Source organism: Physeter macrocephalus, chromosome 17, assembly GCF_002837175.3.
Source record: "Physeter macrocephalus isolate SW-GA chromosome 17, ASM283717v5, whole genome shotgun sequence".
Lineage (NCBI taxonomy): Eukaryota > Metazoa > Chordata > Mammalia > Artiodactyla > Physeteridae > Physeter > Physeter macrocephalus.
Window position 1 is genome coordinate 6,959,460 of NC_041230.1, and position 19,531 is coordinate 6,978,990.

Here is a 19,531-nt window from a genome sequence, read left to right on the forward strand (position 1 = left end):
ACAACTGCATCACGAGGGAAGTCCTGTTGTTTATTTTTTATACCAGGATCCAATCAAGGTTCACCTTCTGCATTTGATCTTTAGGTCTAGTAGTTTTTCAGTTCTAGAATAGCCCCACCCCCGCCCCACCCACTCTTGTAAGAGTGGAATTTTTTAAGAGGCCAGGCCAGCTGTCTTGTAAAATGTTCCCCATTCTGGATCTGTCCAATTGTTTCCTCATGGTGTCATTTAGCTTCTTCCACCATCTGTAGTTCTTATAAACTGGAAGTTAGCTCTAAAGGCTTGATTACATGCAGATTAAGTATTTTTTGCAAGAATCCTTCCTGTGTGTATCTTCCTTATTGCTTCCTATCAGGAGGTACCTGATGCCAGGTTGCCCCATTAGTGGGGGCCACTAGCCGTCTCCTCTGGAAAGATCTGGCAGATGACCTGTGGGATGATACTATGGGGAATGGTTCCACCACGACAACCTTGCACATCTCCACATGAGCCACGTAAGCAGTACTTAGTTGTGGTCTGACCCGAACCACAGCAGAACTCCTGGTGATTCCTCCTGAAACGAAAGGAGATAAGCAGTCTTGCAAAGAGCTGCTGTGAGGCATTTTCTCACCCACCTCCTTCTCTTGCAGAGACTGCTTCAACACCATTTCTCACCCAGCTCCCTTGTTTCAGTTGAGTACAGGACTTTCCACCTCACTCCTCCTTAGGGTATAGCTGCAGGCTATAAAACTACTCTGAAACTACCCCACTGGACACCTTACCTGCCTTATCGCAGATCTTCCAGCAACTCAATAAGCCATGTATGATTATGACCCCTATTTTGCAAGTGAGGAAACTGGGGCTTCTATTCCCCTGCCAGTCCATGTGGCTGTGGGTTTCCCTTTAGTGTATCTGTATAGGAGAGGGTTTAGTGCAGAAAACAGAAACCTTTCAAGGCGTATTAAGTAGAAAGGGATTTAATAGGAGAAATTTGGTACAATAAATCCATGTGATGATATGAATTTGGATATAGTATACCCTCATCATGTTCAACTCAGCATAACCCCACATAGAAAGAACATACCTCAACATAATAAAGGCCATATATGGCAAGCCCATAGTTAACGTCATACTGAATGATGAAAGGTTGAAAGCTTTTCGTCTAAGATCAGAAACAAGACAAGGGTGCTCACTCTCAACACTCCTATTAACACAGTACTGAACGTCCCAGCCAAAGCAATTATGCAAGAAAAAGAAATAAAAGTCATTCAATTCAGAAAGGAAGAAGTAAAATGGTCTCTGTCTGAACATGATATGATCTTATATGTAGAAAATCCTAAAGACTCCACCAAAAAAGTGTTAGAACTGATAAACAAATTCAGTAAAGTTGCTAACTTCAAATCACTTACAAATACTATCCTTGTACACCCCCATTTTATATTTTTGATGTCACAATTAACATCTCTTTATATTGTGTGTCCATTAACACATTATTTTAACTATGGTTAATTTTGATACTTTTGTCCTTTAATCTTCATACTAGAGTTAAGTTATTAACACACCACTATATTATAGTATTAGAGTATTTGAATTTGACTATATACTTACCTTTACGAGTGTGTTTTATATTTTCATCTTTTTATGTTACTAGTTAGCATCCTTTCACTTCAGCTTGTAGAACTCCTTTCAGCATTTCTTGTAAGGCAGTTCTAGTGATGATAAATTCCCTCACCTTTTGTTTGTTTGAAAAGTCTTTCTCTCTCCTTCATTTCTAAAGGACAACTTTTCCAGGTAAGTATTCTTGGTTGGCAGTTTTCTCTTTCAGCACTTTGAATATATTATCTTACTCTCCCCTGGCCTGTAAGGTTTCTGCTGAGAAATCCACTGATAGCCTTATGAGAGTTTCTTTGTAGGTAAGGATATTTTTTCTTGCTGCTTTTAATATCCTGCCTTTGTTTTTCATTTTAGACAGTTTTATTGTGTCTTGGAGACATTTTGTGTGTGTGTGTGTGTGTGTGTGTGTTTTAGTTGAAATTTTGGGGGAGGGACGTCCCTGGTGGCTCATTGATTAAGAATCTGCCTGCCAATGCAGGGGATGCGGGTTCGATCCCTGGTCCTGGAAAAATCCCACATGTCACGGAGCAACTAAGCCCGTGCACCACAACTACTGAACCCCGCGTGCCTAGAGCCTGTGCTCTGCAACAAGAGAAGCCACCACAATGAGAAGCCCACGCACCGCAACGAAGAGTAGACCCCACTCCCCACAACTAGAGAAAGCCGAGCACAGCAGCAAAGACCCAATGCAGCCAAAAAGATTTAAAAAATAAACTATACTGGAATAAAATTTGTGTGTGTGTGTGTGTCGTACGCGGGCCTCTCACTGTTGTGGCCTCTCCCGTTGCGGAGCACAGGCTCCCGACGCACAGGCTCAGCGGCCATGGCTCACGGGCCCAGCCGCTCCGCGGCACGTGGGATCCTCCCGGACCGGGGCATGAACCCGTGCTCCCTGCATCTGCAGGCGGACTCCCAACCACTGCGCCACCAGGGAAGCCCTGGAATAAAATATTTTTTAAAAATTGGGGGGAAGCTTATGAGATTAATGAATTTGAATGTCCAAATTGCTCTTCAGATTTGTGAAGTTCTCAGCCATTTTTTTCTTTTAATAAGCTTTCTCCCCCTTTCTCCGTCCCTTCTCCTTCTGGGACTCCAATAATGCATAATTTATTTCTCTTAATGGTATCCGATAGTTCACACAGGCTTTCTTCACTCATTTTCATTCTTTTTTCTTCATTCTCTTCTGTCTGGAAATTTCAGTTGAACTTTCTTCTACTTCACAGATTCTTTCTTCTACTTATCAAAGCTGTGTTGATGCTTTCTACTCAATTTTTCAGTTTATTCATTGTATTCTTCAGCTCCAGAACTTCTGTTTGGTTCTCTTTTATAATTTCTATGTCTCTGTTAAACTTTTCATTTTCTGTATTGTTTTCTTGATTTCATTGAATTGTCTTTTCATGTTTTCTTGTAGCTCAAGAAAAGCTTCCCTAAAACAATTATTTAAAATTCCATATCAGGAAACCCACAGATCTCCATTTCACTGGGGTTGGTTACTGGAAAATTATTGTGTTCCTTTGGTGGTGTCATGTTTCCTTGATTTTTCACATTTCTTGAAGTCTTGCATTGCTTCCTTTGCTTTTGAAGAATTGGTCACCTCCTTCAGTCTTACCTGCTTCAGATGAGCAATTCCTTCCCTCAGCCCTGGTAGGGATTCTGAGGCTTTCTCGGGACTTTTCTATGGATACACCTGCTCCATCATTTCTTGTTCCCTCTTGAGGGAGAATTCTTAAGACTGTATGCCTTCTATCAAACCTGCAAAGCCAGACTGAATGCTGACAACCTCCTGTTTGCTTTCCCTAGGACTGGGCTGCATGCCCAAGTTCATGCGCTTTCTCCTAATCCCCCAGAGTTGGCTGACTTTCTGCATGCGCTCAGTAGCCATCTGCAGAGGCTCACTCTCACAGCCCTCAAGGGTGTGCACAGGGAGCTGGTCATGAGGTGGGAATGTGTGTGGATGAGGCACGCAGAGTACTGGAGGTGCTGAGGGCCAGCTGTGGGGGAATCACAGGTGAGGCACCCCCAGTGGCTCATGCGCAGACTTCCTACTGTCTGTGATGTGGTTACTAGGATCCGAGTCCCTTTGATGCTTTCTTTTTTTTTTTTTTTAAGATGTTGGGGATAGGAGTTTATTAATTAATTTATTTATTTTTGCTGTGTTGGGCCTTCGTTTCTGTGCGAGGGCTTTCTCTAGTTGTGGCACGCGGGGGCCACTCTTCATCGCGGTGCACGTGCCTCTCACTATCGCAGCCTCTCTTGTGCGGAACACAGGCTCCAGACGCGCAGGCTCAGTAGTTGTGGCTCACGGGCCTCGTTGCTCTGCAGCATGTGGGATCTTCCCAGACCAGGGCTCGAACCCGTGTCCCCTGCGTTAGCAGGCGGATTCTTAACCACTGCGCCACCAGGGAAGCCCCCCTTTGATGCTTTCTGAGAGCCCTGGCTGCTATTCTCACTGCCACTCCCTGCTCCACCCCCACCCCCCCAGTTATGCAAAACTCAGTATTCCTCTTCAGTGCATCGAATCTTGGATTTTTTTTTCCCCCAGCAGTGTGCTGGAACTTCTCTGCTGGATACCCAGACTTCTCATCTGTGAGTGATTTTCAAAATCACTTTTGGGGGACGATGGTAGAAAAACTCCTATTTCTCCATTTTGAAAACATCACTCTCTCAACTTTTACAAAGGTACAAAAATATGCAGGAAAAATCAGTCATTTCCCCACCTTCTCCTCTAGCCACAACGAGGTGACTGCCATCACTGGTTTCTTGTGTGTCCTTCCAAAGATAGTTTATACATTTGCAAGCAGATCCTCCCTCCTATCTGCCTACCCACCATAGTAGCCTGCTGTTCCTGGTGTTCTGAACCTTGCTTTTCTCCATTAATAATAGTATTTGGAAATCATTCCTTGTCGGTCTGATATTCTTGAACTTTTTCAAATTGTACAAGTAATGCATGAATATATTTTCTTCTTTTTTTTTTTTTTTTGACCACACCATGTGGCTTCTGGGATCTTAGTTCCCCGACCAGGGATTGAACCCAGGCCCTTGGCAGTGAAAACGAGGAGTCCTAACCATTGGACTGCCAGGGAATTCCCTGAATATGTTTTCTTGGCTTAAAAAAAAGGAAAATATTCCAGCAGAGTCAGTATCACCCAGAGAGGCTGTATGGTGTAGTGTAGTGGTTAAGGGGGTAGGCACTAGCGCCAGGCTGTCTCAGTTCAAATGCAGGCTCTACCACTTACTAGCTCTGAGGCCTTGGGCAAATTACTTGATCTCTCTGTGTCACGGTTTCCTCATCTGTAAAATGAAGTTAATGACACTTTCCTCGTTGGGCTGTTGTGCAGATTAAATGGGATGCTATGTGTAAAGTGCCTAGAACAGTGCCTGATACTATATGTGAAGTGCTTAGAGCAGTGCCCTGTGTGTTGAAAATGCTCTCTAGATATGATTTGCTCCTGGTACATTGGTCTCCTTTCTGGGCTGTGGACACATCAAGGAACTTTTCCTTCTCACTGTCTGTGTGTGTCTGTGTGTGTCTGTGTGTGTGTGTGTAGGACACTTAACATGAGATCTACTCTCTTAACGGTTGTTTTTTTTTTTTGCTGCGCCACACGGCTTACGGGATCTTAGTGCCCAACCAGGGATTGAACCCAGGACCTACGCGGTGAAAGCGCGGAGTCCTAACCGCTGGACCACCAGGGAATTCCCTTAACAGATTTTTTATTTGTTTTTTTAAAATAAATTTTATTTATTTATATATTTATTTATTTTGGCTGCATTAGGTCTTTGTTGCTGCACGCAGGCTTTCTCTAGTTGCGGCGAGCGGGGGCTACTCTTCGTTGCAGTGTGCGGGCTTCTCATTGCGGTGGCTTCTCTTGTTGTGGAGCACGGGCTCTAGGCACACGAGCTTCGGTAGTTGTGGCACGCGGGCTCAGTAGTTGTGGCTCGCAGACTCTAGAGCGCAGGCTCAGTCATTGTAGCTCACGGGCTTAGTTGCTCCACAGCATGTGGGATCTTCCTGGACCAGGACTTGAAACCGTGTCCCCTGCATTGGCAGGCGGATTCTTAACTACTGTGCCACCAGGGAAGCCCCCCCCCTTAACAGATTTCTAAGTGTACAGTATAGTATGGTTAACTGTAAGCACAATGTTGTACAGCAGACCTTTAGAATTTATTGATCTTACATAAGTGAAACTTTATACCCATTGATTAGTAATTCCCCCATTTTCCTCCCCTCCCAGCCCCTGGCAACCACCATTCTACTCTCTGCTTTAATGAGTTTGACTATTTTTGTTACCTCTTATAAGTGGAATTATGCACTATTTGTTCTTCTGTGGCTGGCTTATTTCACTTAGCACCATGTCCTACAGGTTCATCCCTGTTGTCGTCTATTGCAGGATTTCCTACTTCTCTAAGGCTGAACAATATTCCCTGTATGTATATGTCATGCTCCCTCTGTCAGGAATGTTCTTTCCTGCCTTTTACTTAGCTGCCAGCCTCAGTCTCCTCCTCCAACGTCCCTTCCTCCAGGAAGCCTTCCTCTACACCCTGGGCTGGCTCAGGCACTTCCTCTGGGCTCGCACATTCTCCTTTGTTTTCCCCATGGTGGCCCTGACCCTTCAGCCTGTGCTTCCACCCTCAATGCCTTGGTCACTTCAGCATCCCCCTGACCATGCTGAGTTGTCACTCTCTGGTGAGTGTCTGTCCCCACCATTCTTCCGTGAGCTTGTGAGGACAGGGACAGAGCCAGCCTGATCGCCACTGTGTTCCCAGCATTGCACCCCACAGGGCTGGGCATGAGAAAATTCAGTATGTGCATCAGACCCTTAATGCTTAGTTCAGGCCTGATCACGTACTTGGTGCTCAATAAATCTGAGAAAGAAATAAGAAGGCCTTTTGACTGTCCCACCCTAGTGCTTTCCTCCTTGCTTCACCACCTCACACCACGTCCTAGTCTCCCCTGACTTCTCTCTCTCCCTCTCCCTCTCCCTCCCTTCCTCTCTTCTCCTCCAGCCGCACTTCACACTGGCCCCACCTAGCTCTGAAGCTTCCCTTTCTTGGGAGTGACGCCCACCTCTCACACCCCTACCCGTGAATTTCAGGCCCTCCCTTGCTCAGCTGACCCAAAGGAGCACCTGAGATTTCAGCCTTTCTCTATTACCTTGGCACCCAAACTTCAGGTTTCAGAGCGTTGCTAAGTCTGCATACCTCTGAGCTGCCATTGATGGCACTTCTCTATATCCTCTTTGATAAAATGAATTCATTTGGAAAGGAAACAACCTATGACATATTCTTTCAAAAAAACTGGATGAAGTAGAGCCACATATGTGATGGAGAAATCTCAAAAGCATAATGTTGAGGTGGAAAAACTCAATTGCATGTACCATAAGATACAATTTATGTAAAGTTTACCAAAAAATCTAAAACTATTCTATACATTGTCAATGAATATATGCATATATATTAAAAATATGAATGCGCGCATAGGAGTAGAAACCCAAAATGCTAACAAACATACGAAAAGATGCTCAAAGTCATCAGTGATAAAACAAGCGAGAATTGAAATAACGGCAGCTACCACTTTACACTGAATTACTCTTGTCAAAAACTAGAAAGCTGAGTGATATCAAGGGTGGGTGCTGAGGAAAGGATACAAGAACCCTTGTGAACTGTTGGTTGGAGTGTGGAAGGGGACGGCCTTTGTGGAAAGCAAACTGCCACATACATATCCAGGACCCAGCAATTCTGCTCCCTAAGAAAGAGACACACAAGTCTCTACCGGGCCAAGCGTGAGCGGGTTCATTGCAGCATTATTACCAGTGGGAGTAGTGTGGTGAGGGAGTTGGAAGTAGCCTGACTGCCCTCTCTGGGGAGGAGACAGTAAACTGTGGAGGATGCACACCAGACGGGCCCCAAACAACTCTCAGAAGCCATGGACCCAATGTGCCCGGAGTCACAGGGATGGACCTTAATAAAAGTGTAGCGCTCAGCAAGAAAAGTAAGAATAGGATGAGCTATTTAACACAATCCTGGGTATGTCAATTAGAAAAAACATGAGCAGGAAACACTGGTATCCATTTTACAAGAACCCACTCAACAAAAAAAGATATATATGAGAATATTAGAATGTTTGCCGGTGGGGGGAGGGGGCACCGAAAGAGGCTAGGATATGGAGATATGAGGAAATACATTCAATTTAAATCAAGAGGGCTTCCCTGGTGGCGCAGTGGTTAAGAATCCGCCTGCCAATGCAGGGGACACGGGTTCAAGCCCTGGTCCGGGAAGATCCCACATGCCGTGGAGCAACTAAGCCCGCGCGCCACAACTACTGAAGCCCGCGCGCCTAGAGCCCGTGCTCCGCAACAAGAGAAGCCACCGCAATGAGAAGCCCGCGCACCGCAACAAAGAGTAGCCCCCGCTCGCCGCAACCAGAGAAAAGCCCGCGCGCAGCAACAAAGACCCAAAGCAGCCAAAAATAAAATTAATTAATTTAAAAAAAAAACCATTCACTTAAAAAAAAATTTAAATCAAGAAGTATCTTGTGGGGGATAATGAACTGTAAACTGAGGGTGTGGGATTAACGCAATCCAGGACACCTGTGATCTGAAACGGAAGACATGAGAAGGGTGTGGAGGAGGATGAGTCCCAGATTTATTTATTTACTTATCTATCTATCTATCTATTTATTATTTATTTATTTATTTACTTTTGGCTGTGTTGGGTCTTCATTGCTCTGCGCGTGCTTTCTCTAGTTGCGGCGAGCGGCGAGCGGGGGCTACTCTTAGTTGCGGAGCACAGGCTCTAGGCGCGCAGGCTTCAGTAGTTGTGGCACACGGGCTCAGTAGTTGTGGCTCACGGGCTCTAGAGCTCAGGCTCAGTAGTTGTGGCACACGGGCTTAGTTGCTCCACAGCATGTGGGATCTTCCCAGACCAGGGATCAAACCGATGTCCCCTGCATTGGCAGGAGGATTCTTAACCACTGCGCCACCAGGGAAGTCCGAGTCCCAAATTTAGTAGTGAAGTTGTCTCTGGGGCGGGATCAGGTGGCTTCAAATGCCATCTGCAATGTATGCACCTTGAGAAAATAATCTGCAGTGAATACAGAAAATACTTAGATTTGACAAAGCTGGGATGTAAGGATGTAGGTGTAGGTTACCTTATCCCTACGTTTTCTTTTATAGTTGAACTATTTTATAATAAAATAGTTTGAGAAAACTTTCCTTTCACCACTGCCCATGGAAAACAAAACATCTTAAAAATAAATACAATGAAAATATGTTACTCTTAAATTCTAGTGAGACACTGAGGCCTGTTGAAACCTGCTCTAAGCAAGAAGGGAGGGGTGTTTAGGACACAGTAGCATCAAATTACTGAACCTCTCTCCATGGCACCGTCTGAAGAACCGGTTAGAAATGGCTCATCTTCTCGACATATGAATTTTGTATCATTTCATGCCATTTCATCTCATGTCCATGGAATGCCTAAAATTATCTCATGTGCCCTCTTTCGAAAACACCACTTTTAACACATCGAATATGTTTCTTTTGAAAGGATCTACCCTCTTTAGAATAAGGCATTGGAATAAAAAAAAATACAGAAAAGTGCACTTATCGTGAGGGTACCGCTTGATGAATTTTCACAATCTGAATACCCCTGTGTAACCAGCGTCCAAATCAAGAAAGAGAAGCCCCCTTCCTGTCCCCCCGCCCAGTCACATGCTCCCAACGGTAACCACTCCCTGACTTTTATCATTCTAGATTGGTTTTGCCTGTTCTAGAACTTCCTATCTAGAATCATACAGTGGTAGTCTTTTGAGTGGCTTTTTTCATTTAGCGTAATGCTTTTGCGATTCATCCCAGTGGTTGCGTGTATCCATAGTTCGTTCCCTTTTGCTGCTGAATAGTATCCATTATATGCGTGTACCATCATGGACTTATCCATCCTCCTGTTAAGGGACACTTGGGTGGTTTCCAATGTGGGGCTGCTATGAATACACTCACAGCCTTTGGTAGACGGAAGTGGGGGAATTTCCAGGGACAAATGGCCGGATCATAGCATAGGCGTATGTCATCTTTAGGAGATCTTGGCGTTGTGATTTTTATCGTCAGCCTTCTGAGCATCTGAGTAATTAGCACTTCAAATTTTATTGTTTTGAAGACTAGCTTATATAACAGTAAGAAAGAATAGTGAAAATTCAAGTTTGACATCAAAACACACTGGGTTCTTGTTTCAGAACAAAATGAATCCCTTTTACGACAGGCGACATATGCCTCCATTGATGAAAACTTTTTGCTTTTACCAGACATTTTATATAACTTCCAATTGCTTATAGTTGTCAACTATTTGAAAATAAAAATATTTCATATTATTAGCATGGTCCTATTATTTTGCAAGTTACTTTAGCTAAAACTTATAAAATGTATTTGACAGGTTATAAACATTATTATTTCAATGTTCTCATTAGTCCTTAATATAGATGTAAATCAACAGAGAAAAACTATTTTAAATGTATTGTGGATTGACTAAAAATCAAATTATCCATTTTAATCGGAAAACATCTCATGAGTCTTATTACCAAGCCAGTATCTTGACGACTGAATTTTAAGTTCCATTTGTTTGCCCACTTCTCACTGGGGAAAGCCAAAGCACAGAGAGAAAACCAAGCAAATTCCCTAGCTCTCCAGGTTGAAAAGTTTGGGGGAAGGACGAGCCCAAGTCACCCTTTTCGCCTGCAGAATCAGCCTTTGGCCACGAGGGGGCGCCACCGGAGAGACCGTGGGCCGCTCCGGAGCGCTGCTGGTGAGGCGCGGCTGCCCACTGCACACCAGGCCCGAAGACACTCTTTGCAGATATCCCCGCCCTCAGTTCCCACCGCCGCCCAAGAAAGTGGTCAGATGGTACCCATTCTGCAGATGGGCAAATGCACACGCCAGGTCGCGCGGCACGGCGTAGGCGGAACTGGGATTTGAACCGAGGTCTCTTCGATTCCGCAAACTGAAGACATTTCCACCCACGGCTCCACCTCGCTGTGACCCTGCTTTGTCCGCGCGTGTGTGGTGATGGTGGGGGGGACCTCCCACCAAGCCCATTCAGGGTGCCCCTCCCTTTTGCTTGCACACTCCTCTCCCCGCTTGCTCGTTGAACACTCATCTCAAAATCCCGTCACACACCCATCTCCTTCCATTCTCCCCCTCAGCGCAGAGACCGAGCACCGGCATCCCGAGCAACCCTCCCACTTGCCTCCTCTCCTCCCACCTCCCTGCCTCATCCAGCTGCCCTCGCCTGCTGGGGTCCCTGCCTAGACCTCCCCTTGGGCTCCCAGCCTTGGAGAGGTAGAGCCACCAGTAGAGGATGCAATTCTGGGATTGCGGACACGCGTGTGGGTTTTTTGTTTGTGGGGTTTTATTTATTTATTTATTTATTTATTTATTTATTTATTTATTTATTTTTGGCTGTTTTGGGTCTTCGTTCCTGCTCCCGGGCTTCCTTTCTTCTAGTTCTGGCGAGCAGGGTGGGGGTGGGGCGGCTACTCTTCCTTGAGGTGCGCGGGCTTCTCATTGCGGTGGTTTCTCTTGTTGTGGAGCACGGGCTCTAGGTGCACGGGCTTCAGTAGTTGTGGCTTGCGGTCTCTAGAGCGCGAGCTCAGTAGTTGTGGCGCACGGGCTTAGTTGCTCCCCAGCATGGGGGATCCTCCTGGACCAGGGCTCGAACCCGTGTGCCCTGCCTTGGCAGGTGGATTCTTAACCACTGTGCCACCAAGAAAGTCCCCTCACTTGTGAGTTTGACTTGGATCTCTCCCTCCTCCCAGGAAGGCCCTAGTCCCGAGGAGAGACATCAGGTGGTGCACTCGCCCTCTCCACCCCGCCCCCCTCCACCACCATGACAGACTGGAAACCAGAGGCCACTGCAGGTCACCCTGCTCATGTGGCCAGATATGAGCACAGTCTGGAACTTCAGGTCTGTAAATCACTTGGGGGAGGGGTCTCATAAAACTGTTCTCCCATACTGATCTGCCGGCTTGACCTCTTGTCCCCTCCTCCAGACACCCTCCCCCCTTCCAGGAAACTGACCCAAGGAGGGGCCTGGGCATATATAGGGAGCCACTGTGGGAGGGCCTGGCCAGAGAGGCTTCAGGCAGAGAAGGTGAGGACAGGGCTCTGGGGGTCTGGATGGGCAGGGAGAGCTGGGGAGGTCTGAGGCTAAGGGTGGGGGGCAGCCCTGAGCTCTGGCCAGTGACTGTCCCACCCAAGGCTTCGTTTCTTCTTTTTTATTTGGCCAAGCCACTCAGCTTGCGGGATCTTGGTTCCCCAACCAGGGATTGAACCCATGTCCCCTGCAGTGGGAGCGTGGAGTCCTAACCACTGGACCACCAGGAAACTCCCTCCTCCTCTGTAAAATGGCCCACTGCTGGGGCTGTGGGAGGCTGGGCACACTTGGTACCGGCTTGGGCCCATCAGAGAGCTGGCAGCAGCCCCTGGCAGCTGGGGTGTGGAATGGGGCAGTGGGTCCTCTCCCGGCCCCTGCCTGGCCTCATCCCGGCTCGTGTGTCCCAGGCAAGACAATGGCTTCTGAGGCAGCAGCAACAACAGAGAAGGGGTCTCCAGTTGTGGTGGGTCTGCTGGTCGTGGGAAACATCATTATTCTGGTGAGACATTCCCTGGTGCTGGGAGCTCAGTGGGCGGGTGAAGAGGAGGGGGGCGGTCCTGAGCCTGGGAGTGGGACAGCTGAGGGCTCAGGACTCACCTCATGGCCAGTGTCGCCTGGCTCTCAAGTCAGAACAGCCCGGATTCGAATCCCAGCTCTGCCTCTCCCCAGCTGTGTGACCCTGAGTAAGTAACTTTACTTCTCTGTGCCTGTTTCCGTAAAATGGCCCACTGCTGGGGCTGTGGGAGGCTGGGCACACTTGGTACCGGCTTGGGCCCATCAGAGAGCTGGCAGCAGCCCCTGGCAGCTGGGGTGTGGAATGGGGCAGTGGGTCCTCTCCCGGCCCCTGCCTGGCCTCATCCCGGCTCGTGTGTCCCAGGCAAGACAATGGCTTCTGAGGCAGCAGCAACAACAGAGAAGGGGTCTCCAGTTGTGGTGGGTCTGCTGGTCGTGGGAAACATCATTATTCTGGTGAGACATTCCCTGGTGCTGGGAGCTCAGTGGGCGGGTGAAGAGGAGGGGGGCGGTCCTGAGCCTGGGAGTGGGACAGCTGAGGGCTCAGGACTCACCTCATGGCCAGTGTCGCCTGGCTCTCAAGTCAGAACAGCCCGGATTCGAATCCCAGCTCTGCCTCTCCCCAGCTGTGTGACCCTGAGTAAGTAACTTTACTTCTCTGTGCCTGTTTCCGCATCTGTAAATTATGTCCTCACTGTGGGCATTGTTGTATGGATTAATCCATGTATGGCCCTCAGCTCAAAAAAAGTGCTTGACCAGTGCCAGCTCTCATCATTAACATGATTATGGACATAAGGTGCCTGACTGGTGCACAGGAGACCAATAGTAGTGTATAATAACAATGTCTTTTAATTACGTGATACCTGTACATGGCTCTGGAGCCAGACTGCCTGGGTTCAAATCCCAGCTCTGCCACTTTCTATTGTGGGACTTGGGGCCAGTGATGTAACCTCTCTGGGCCTCAGTGTTCTCATCTGTAAGATGGGGATAAAATAGGAATGCTGAGAGGATAAAATGAGTTATTGGATTTGTGCTTAGGCCAGAATTTGGCACACGTGCTTGCTGTCTGTGTTGGCCATAACAGCACTAGTGCAGGAGAGCTGGTAACAACGATGATTATCACACAGAAAGCAGTTTCAAGGACCAACGCACACAGTAAATACTCTATGAGAGTTAGTTTGATTGTTGGCAAAGGTATCCACTGAGCAGCCTTCCTGTTCCCCATCCCAACAGGTAGGTAACCAGATTTGTATTTTCTCCAATATTTCTTTAAGCAAATACAAGCAAATAGGAACCTATATACCTATTTTCTCCCCTTTCTTGCCCCAAACGTAGCTCATTCCACACCCTGCTCCGTGCCTGCCATTTCCTCCTGCGCACATTCTCTGTCCACATGAGTCCTCAGACAGCATCCCTGACCTTTTCCACAACTGCCCAGCCCTCCATTGTGTGGCATCCTGGCTCCTTTACCCACGGTGCTGCGGGGAATAACCTTGTGGGTGTGTGATTTTCCTGCCTGGGCAGGTGTATCTGGAGGATTGATTCCTGCAAGTGGAATTGCTGGATCAAAAGGTTGATGCTTCTGTAATAGTTCTGGCCACGGCCAGACTCCCCTCCTTGGGCCCAAGCCGGTACCAAGTGTGCCCAGCCTCCCACAGCCCCAGCAGTGGGCCATTTTACAGAGGAGGAGGGAGTTTCCTGGTGGTCCAGTGGTTAGGACTCCACGCTCCCACTGCAGGGAATAGCAGCACTCTTCAGAGGAGGCGGGCTAACCTAGCATCTCCTCGGTGCCAGTCATGAGCGCCAGGCTTTGCATGTAGCGTCTCTTTGTATCCTTGAGGCCACTGGCCGCTGGGGTGTGGGTGGGGGCGGGGATCTGGCTGGGTCCTCCCTTCCCTCATGGCCTCCTGCCCGTCCTCATCCCTGCTCATGGAAGGTGACATCTTTGCCGCTCTTACTACGTGCCCACTTTACCAAGAGGGCAGTAGAGGCACAGAATGGGGACGGCCCTTCTCACGGAGACTCATGGAGCCGGGGCTGCTGCCCCCGTGCAGGCCTTGCTAACCGGCTGCCCTGTCCAGCTGTCAGGCCTGGCCCTGTTTGCTGAAACGGTATGGGTGACCGCCGACCAGTACCGCGTGTACCCACTGATGGGCGTCTCGGGCAAGGATGATGTCTTCGCCGGTGCCTGGATCGCCATCTTCTGCGGCTTCTCCTTCTTCGTGGTGGCCAGCTTTGGTGTGGGCGCAGCGCTCTGCCGCCACCGGTCCATGCTGCTCACGGTGAGGCCCCAGGAGGAAGGGATGGGGAGGCTGGGCACAAAAGTCATTCTCGCAGAGTCATAATCACAACCACACCGCAGCCACTGGTGCGTGTTCCGCATGGCACCACACTTGGGCCTCGTGGCAATCAGGTCATTTATCTGCCCATAACCTGATAACCTAGGCTCAGCTGTTACCCCCATTTTGCAAAGAAAACTGGGGCACAGGGGAGGCAGGGAAGGAGGCTCTGCCTGGGAGGATGGCTCTTAAGTAGCAGGACTGGGATTTGAACCTCAGCTGGTTGGTCTCCAGGGTCTGTGCTCGGGGGCTCTGTTGATAACAATGACAATAATAATAGCACAGCAGCCATTTAATGAGCGCTCACTACATTCTACATGCTTTACATAGATTAGTTCATTTGTTCCTCACAGCCCACCGTGAGGTGCCATCATCATCCTCATCATCTTCATGGCCCATTTGACAGCGTTGAAACTGAGGCTCAGAGAAGTGAGTCCGCTTATCCAGGGTGGCACAGCAAGTGAGTGACAGAGCCAGGATTTAAACCTGAGCACTTCAGTGCTTGAGCCTAGGCTCCTAATCTCTGCCCACAGCAATAACCCACACTCCCCAGGTACCTCTCATGTTCTGACACTAGGCTAAGCGGTTTAGAAAATGAGCTCCTTCAGTCCTCCCAGAATCCGTCTGAAGCTAGTGCTTCTCTGCCCATTTACCAGATGAGGAAACGGAGGTTCAAAGAGGCCCACAGCCCAGATGATAGGGAGACCAGGGATTCCAATCCTGGCCCCGCTGACACAGAGCCAACACTGGGTTTTCCCCAGCGGAGGGCTTTTTGGATTCCCAGGAGCAGCTGCTTATCCAATCCACAAATGTTTATACAGCAAGAACCATGTGCCAAACCCTGTGCAAGGCACTAGGCTATTTTGTGAGCGAACCATAAAAGCCCTTGCCGTGGGGGAGGATACTCTCATGGGGGAGACAGTGACCAGGCAAAGGAGAGCTGGAGCTGGGGATGGGAAAGGGAAGATCTTGCAGGCAGAGAAAGTGAAGACCCGGGGCGGGGGGGGGCTGGGGCGGGGGGGCCGGGGGATTGGTAAGGGAGTGAGCTACATGAGTATCTGCAGAAAGAGCATTCCAGGTGGAGATAACAGCAAGAGCAAAGGCTCTGAAGCCAGAGGGGACAGGAGTTCAGTGTGGCTGGAGCCAAGTGGGGGTGAGTGAGTGAGTGAGAGGAACTGAGGACGGACAGGGGAGGAGAACAGCAGCAGGGGGACGTTTGCTGGCCTTGAGGGGAGAGAGGGGAGAGAGCGGAGGTGGGCCTATCAGGTGGACCTGCAGGACTTGGTAAAGACTTTGGCTTCTCTATGAGTAAGGTGGAGCCATGGAAAGGCTCTTTTCCTTTCCTTTTCTTCTTTTTTTTTCTTTCTTTCCTGCATTTAGTTCTCTGGCAGAACAATTTAACCAAAGTCCTAAAAGTCCACCCAACTAGTAAAAGAAAAAAGGTCTGTGTCTGTCTCTCCTATTAGTTTGTCATTAACTAAGACACAGATTTTTTTTTAATTGTTATGGGAAATTTCAAACAGACCAGAGTGAATGGCACGATGTGCCCTGTGTACCTATCACCTGGTTTCCACAATATCGCCCACACATCGTCCCCTCTACCCCTACCCTCTGCCTGCCCACATTTTTCTTTCCTGGGGTATTTTGAAGCACATTCCAGACACCAAGTCATTTCCCTGTAAATACTTGTGTGCACATTTCTCTGAGTGATAAGGACGTGGTTTTAAAGCAGCCAGGCATGTGTGGCCACATCATCTCGTCTGGGCAGTGGAGCTGGCACATCCACACCCCACGCCCTGTTGCTTTAAGGGTGAGGGGAGTGGACAGCTGAGGATCAGAAAAATAATTTTCATTAAACACCAATTAAAGAGCTTTTTCAGGTTTGGGTTTTTTTGTTTTGTTTTGTTTTCCCCAATCACCGTACTGCGGGCACATCGTGCAAAATTCACCCCAGTCCCTTCCTATCTATCTTCCAATACCCAATCTGTGTTCAGATGTCCCTGGTTGTCTCAGGAATGTCTTTATTTTTTTCTTTTCTACAGTAGGCATTCATTTTACTGCATCCAAGCCAACAGTTAACAGTTAAGGGAATACCTTACATATTGTTGTTGATTGCATTGTCCTGTAACGTTTTATTTTAAAAAATTTCAAACATACAGAAAAGGTAAAGACTTGCACGGTGAACACCTGTATATCCCCCACGTAGATGTTTCCATTCACATTGTCCTATACTTTTTTTTATCTTTATTGGAGTATAATTGCTTGACAGTGGTGTATTCGTTTCTGTTGTATAACAGAGTGAATCAGCTATACATATACATATATCCCCATATCCCCTCCCTCTTGCGTCTCCCTCCCACCCTCCCTATCCCACCCCTCTAGGTGGTCACAAAGCACCGAGCTGATCTCCCCGTGCTATGCGGCTCCTTCCCACTAGCTATCGGTTTTACATTTGGTAATGTGTATATGTCCATGCCACTCTCTCACCTTGTCCCAGCAAGTCCATTCTCTAGTAGGTCTGCATCTTTATTCCCGTCTTGCCCCTAGGTTCTTCATGACCTTTTTTTTTTTTTTTTTTTTTTAGTACTTGGGCCTCGTGGCAATCAGGTCATTTATCTGCCCATAACCTGATAACCTAGGCTCAGCTGTTACCCCCATTTTGCAAAGAAAACTGGGGCACAGGGGAGGCAGGGAAGGAGGCTCTGCCTGGGAGGATGGCTCTTAAGTAGCAGGACTGGGATTTGAACCTCAGCTGGTTGGTCTCCAGGGTCTGTGCTCGGGGGCTCTGTTGATAACAATGACAATAATAATAGCACAGCAGCCATTTAATGAGCGCTCACTACATTCTACATGCTTTACATAGATTAGTTCATTTGTTCCTCACAGCCCACCGTGAGGTGCCATCATCATCCTCATCATCTTCATGGCCCATTTGACAGCGTTGAAACTGAGGCTCAGAGAAGTGAGTCCGCTTATCCAGGGTGGCACAGCAAGTGAGTGACAGAGCCAGGATTTAAACCTGAGCACTTCAGTGCTTGAGCCTAGGCTCCTAATCTCTGCCCACAGCAATAACCCACACTCCCCAGGTACCTCTCATGTTCTGACACTAGGCTAAGCGGTTTAGAAAATGAGCTCCTTCAGTCCTCCCAGAATCCGTCTGAAGCTAGTGCTTCTCTGCCCATTTACCAGATGAGGAAACGGAGGTTCAAAGAGGCCCACAGCCCAGATGATAGGGAGACCAGGGATTCCAATCCTGGCCCCACTGACACAGAGCCAACACTGGGTTTTCCCCAGCGGAGGGCTTTTTGGATTCCCAGGAGCAGCTACTTATCCAATCCACAAATGTTTATACAGCAAGAACCATGTGCCAAACCCTGTGCAAGGCACTAGGCTATTTTGTGAGCGAACCATAAAAGCCCTTGCCGTGGGGGAGGATACTCTCATGGGGGAGACAGTGACCAGGCAAAGGAGAGCTGGAGCTGGGGATGGGAAAGGGAAGATCTTGCAGGCAGAGAAAGTGAAGACCCGGGGCGGGGGGGGGCTGGGGCGGGGGGGCCGGGGGATTGGTAAGGGAGTGAGCTACATGAGTATCTGCAGAAAGAGCATTCCAGGTGGAGATAACAGCAAGAGCAAAGGCTCTGAAGCCAGAGGGGACAGGAGTTCAGTGTGGCTGGAGCCAAGTGGGGGTGAATGAGTGAGTGAGAGGAACTGAGGACGGACAGGGGAGGAGAACAGCAGCAGGGGGACGTTTGCTGGCCTTGAGGGGAGAGAGGGGAGAGAGCGGAGGTGGGCCTATCAGGTGGACCTGCAGGACTTGGTAAAGACTTTGGCTTCTCTATGAGTAAGGTGGAGCCATGGAAAGGCTCTTTTCCTTTCCTTTTCTTCTTTTTTTTTCTTTCTTTCCTGCATTTAGTTCTCTGGCAGAACAATTTAACCAAAGTCCTAAAAGTCCACCCAACTAGTAAAAGAAAAAAGGTCTGTGTCTGTCTCTCCTATTAGTTTGTCATTAACTAAGACACAGATTTTTTTTTTTAATTGTTATGGGAAATTTCAAACAGACTAGAGTGAATGGCACGATGTGCCCTGTGTACCTATCACCTGGTTTCCACAATATCGCCCACACATCGTCCCCTCTACCCCTACCCTCTGCCTGCCCACATTTTTCTTTCCTGGGGTATTTTGAAGCACATTCCAGACACCAAGTCATTTCCCTGTAAATACTTGTGTGCACATTTCTCTGAGTGATAAGGACGTGGTTTTAAAGCAGCCAGGCATGTGTGGCCACATCATCTCGTCTGGGCAGTGGAGCTGGCACATCCACACCCCACGCCCTGTTGCTTTAAGGGTGAGGGGAGTGGACAGCTGAGGATCAGAAAAATAATTTTCATTAAACACCAATTAAAGAGCTTTTTCAGGTTTGGGTTTTTTTGTTTTGTTTTGTTTTCCCCAATCACCGTACTGCGGGCACATCGTGCAAAATTCACCCCAGTCCCTTCCTATCTATCTTCCAATACCCAATCTGTGTTCAGATGTCCCTGGTTGTCTCAGGAATGTCTTTATTTTTTTCTTTTCTACAGTAGGCATTCATTTTACTGCATCCAAGCCAACAGTTAACAGTTAAGGGAATACCTTACATATTGTTGTTGATTGCATTGTCCTGTAACGTTTTATTTTAAAAAATTTCAAACATACAGAAAAGGTAAAGACTTGCACGGTGAACACCTGTATATCCCCCACGTAGATGTTTCCATTCACATTGTCCTATACTTTTTTTTATCTTTATTGGAGTATAATTGCTTGACAGTGGTGTATTCGTTTCTGTTGTATAACAGAGTGAATCAGCTATACGTATACATATATCCCCATATCCCCTCCCTCTTGCGTCTCCCTCCCACCCTCCCTATCCCACCCCTCTAGGTGGTCACAAAGCACCGAGCTGATCTCCC

At 47.9% G+C, this 19,531-nt stretch overlaps 1 protein-coding gene and 1 long non-coding RNA gene across 4 annotated transcripts in view; both read left to right on the top strand.

Moving 5' to 3' along the window:
* Positions 1–11,368: 11,368 nt before the first annotated feature.
* Positions 11,369–12,169, top strand: LOC114484095 (uncharacterized). Its single transcript, XR_003676618.1, has 3 exons — positions 11,369–11,544; positions 11,630–11,730; positions 12,141–12,169. It is a non-coding gene; the product is annotated as an uncharacterized lncRNA (long non-coding RNA).
* Positions 12,170–12,603: 434 nt separating this feature from the next.
* Positions 12,604–19,531, top strand: part of UPK1A (uroplakin 1A) — an 11,400-nt gene continuing 4,472 nt past the window's right edge. Inside the window, exons 1-2 of one of the 3 annotated variants that reach the window (XM_024132525.3) lie at positions 12,604–12,702; positions 14,328–14,528. In XM_024132525.3, the coding sequence (XP_023988293.2) occupies positions 12,619–12,702; positions 14,328–14,528 (285 nt within the window). In that variant the 5' untranslated portion in view covers positions 12,604–12,618. Of the gene's footprint in view, positions 12,703–14,165; positions 14,529–17,493; positions 17,579–19,531 lie in introns of those variants that run through there. The other 2 variants (XM_028478164.2, XM_028478165.2) reach the window with 2 other exon arrangements.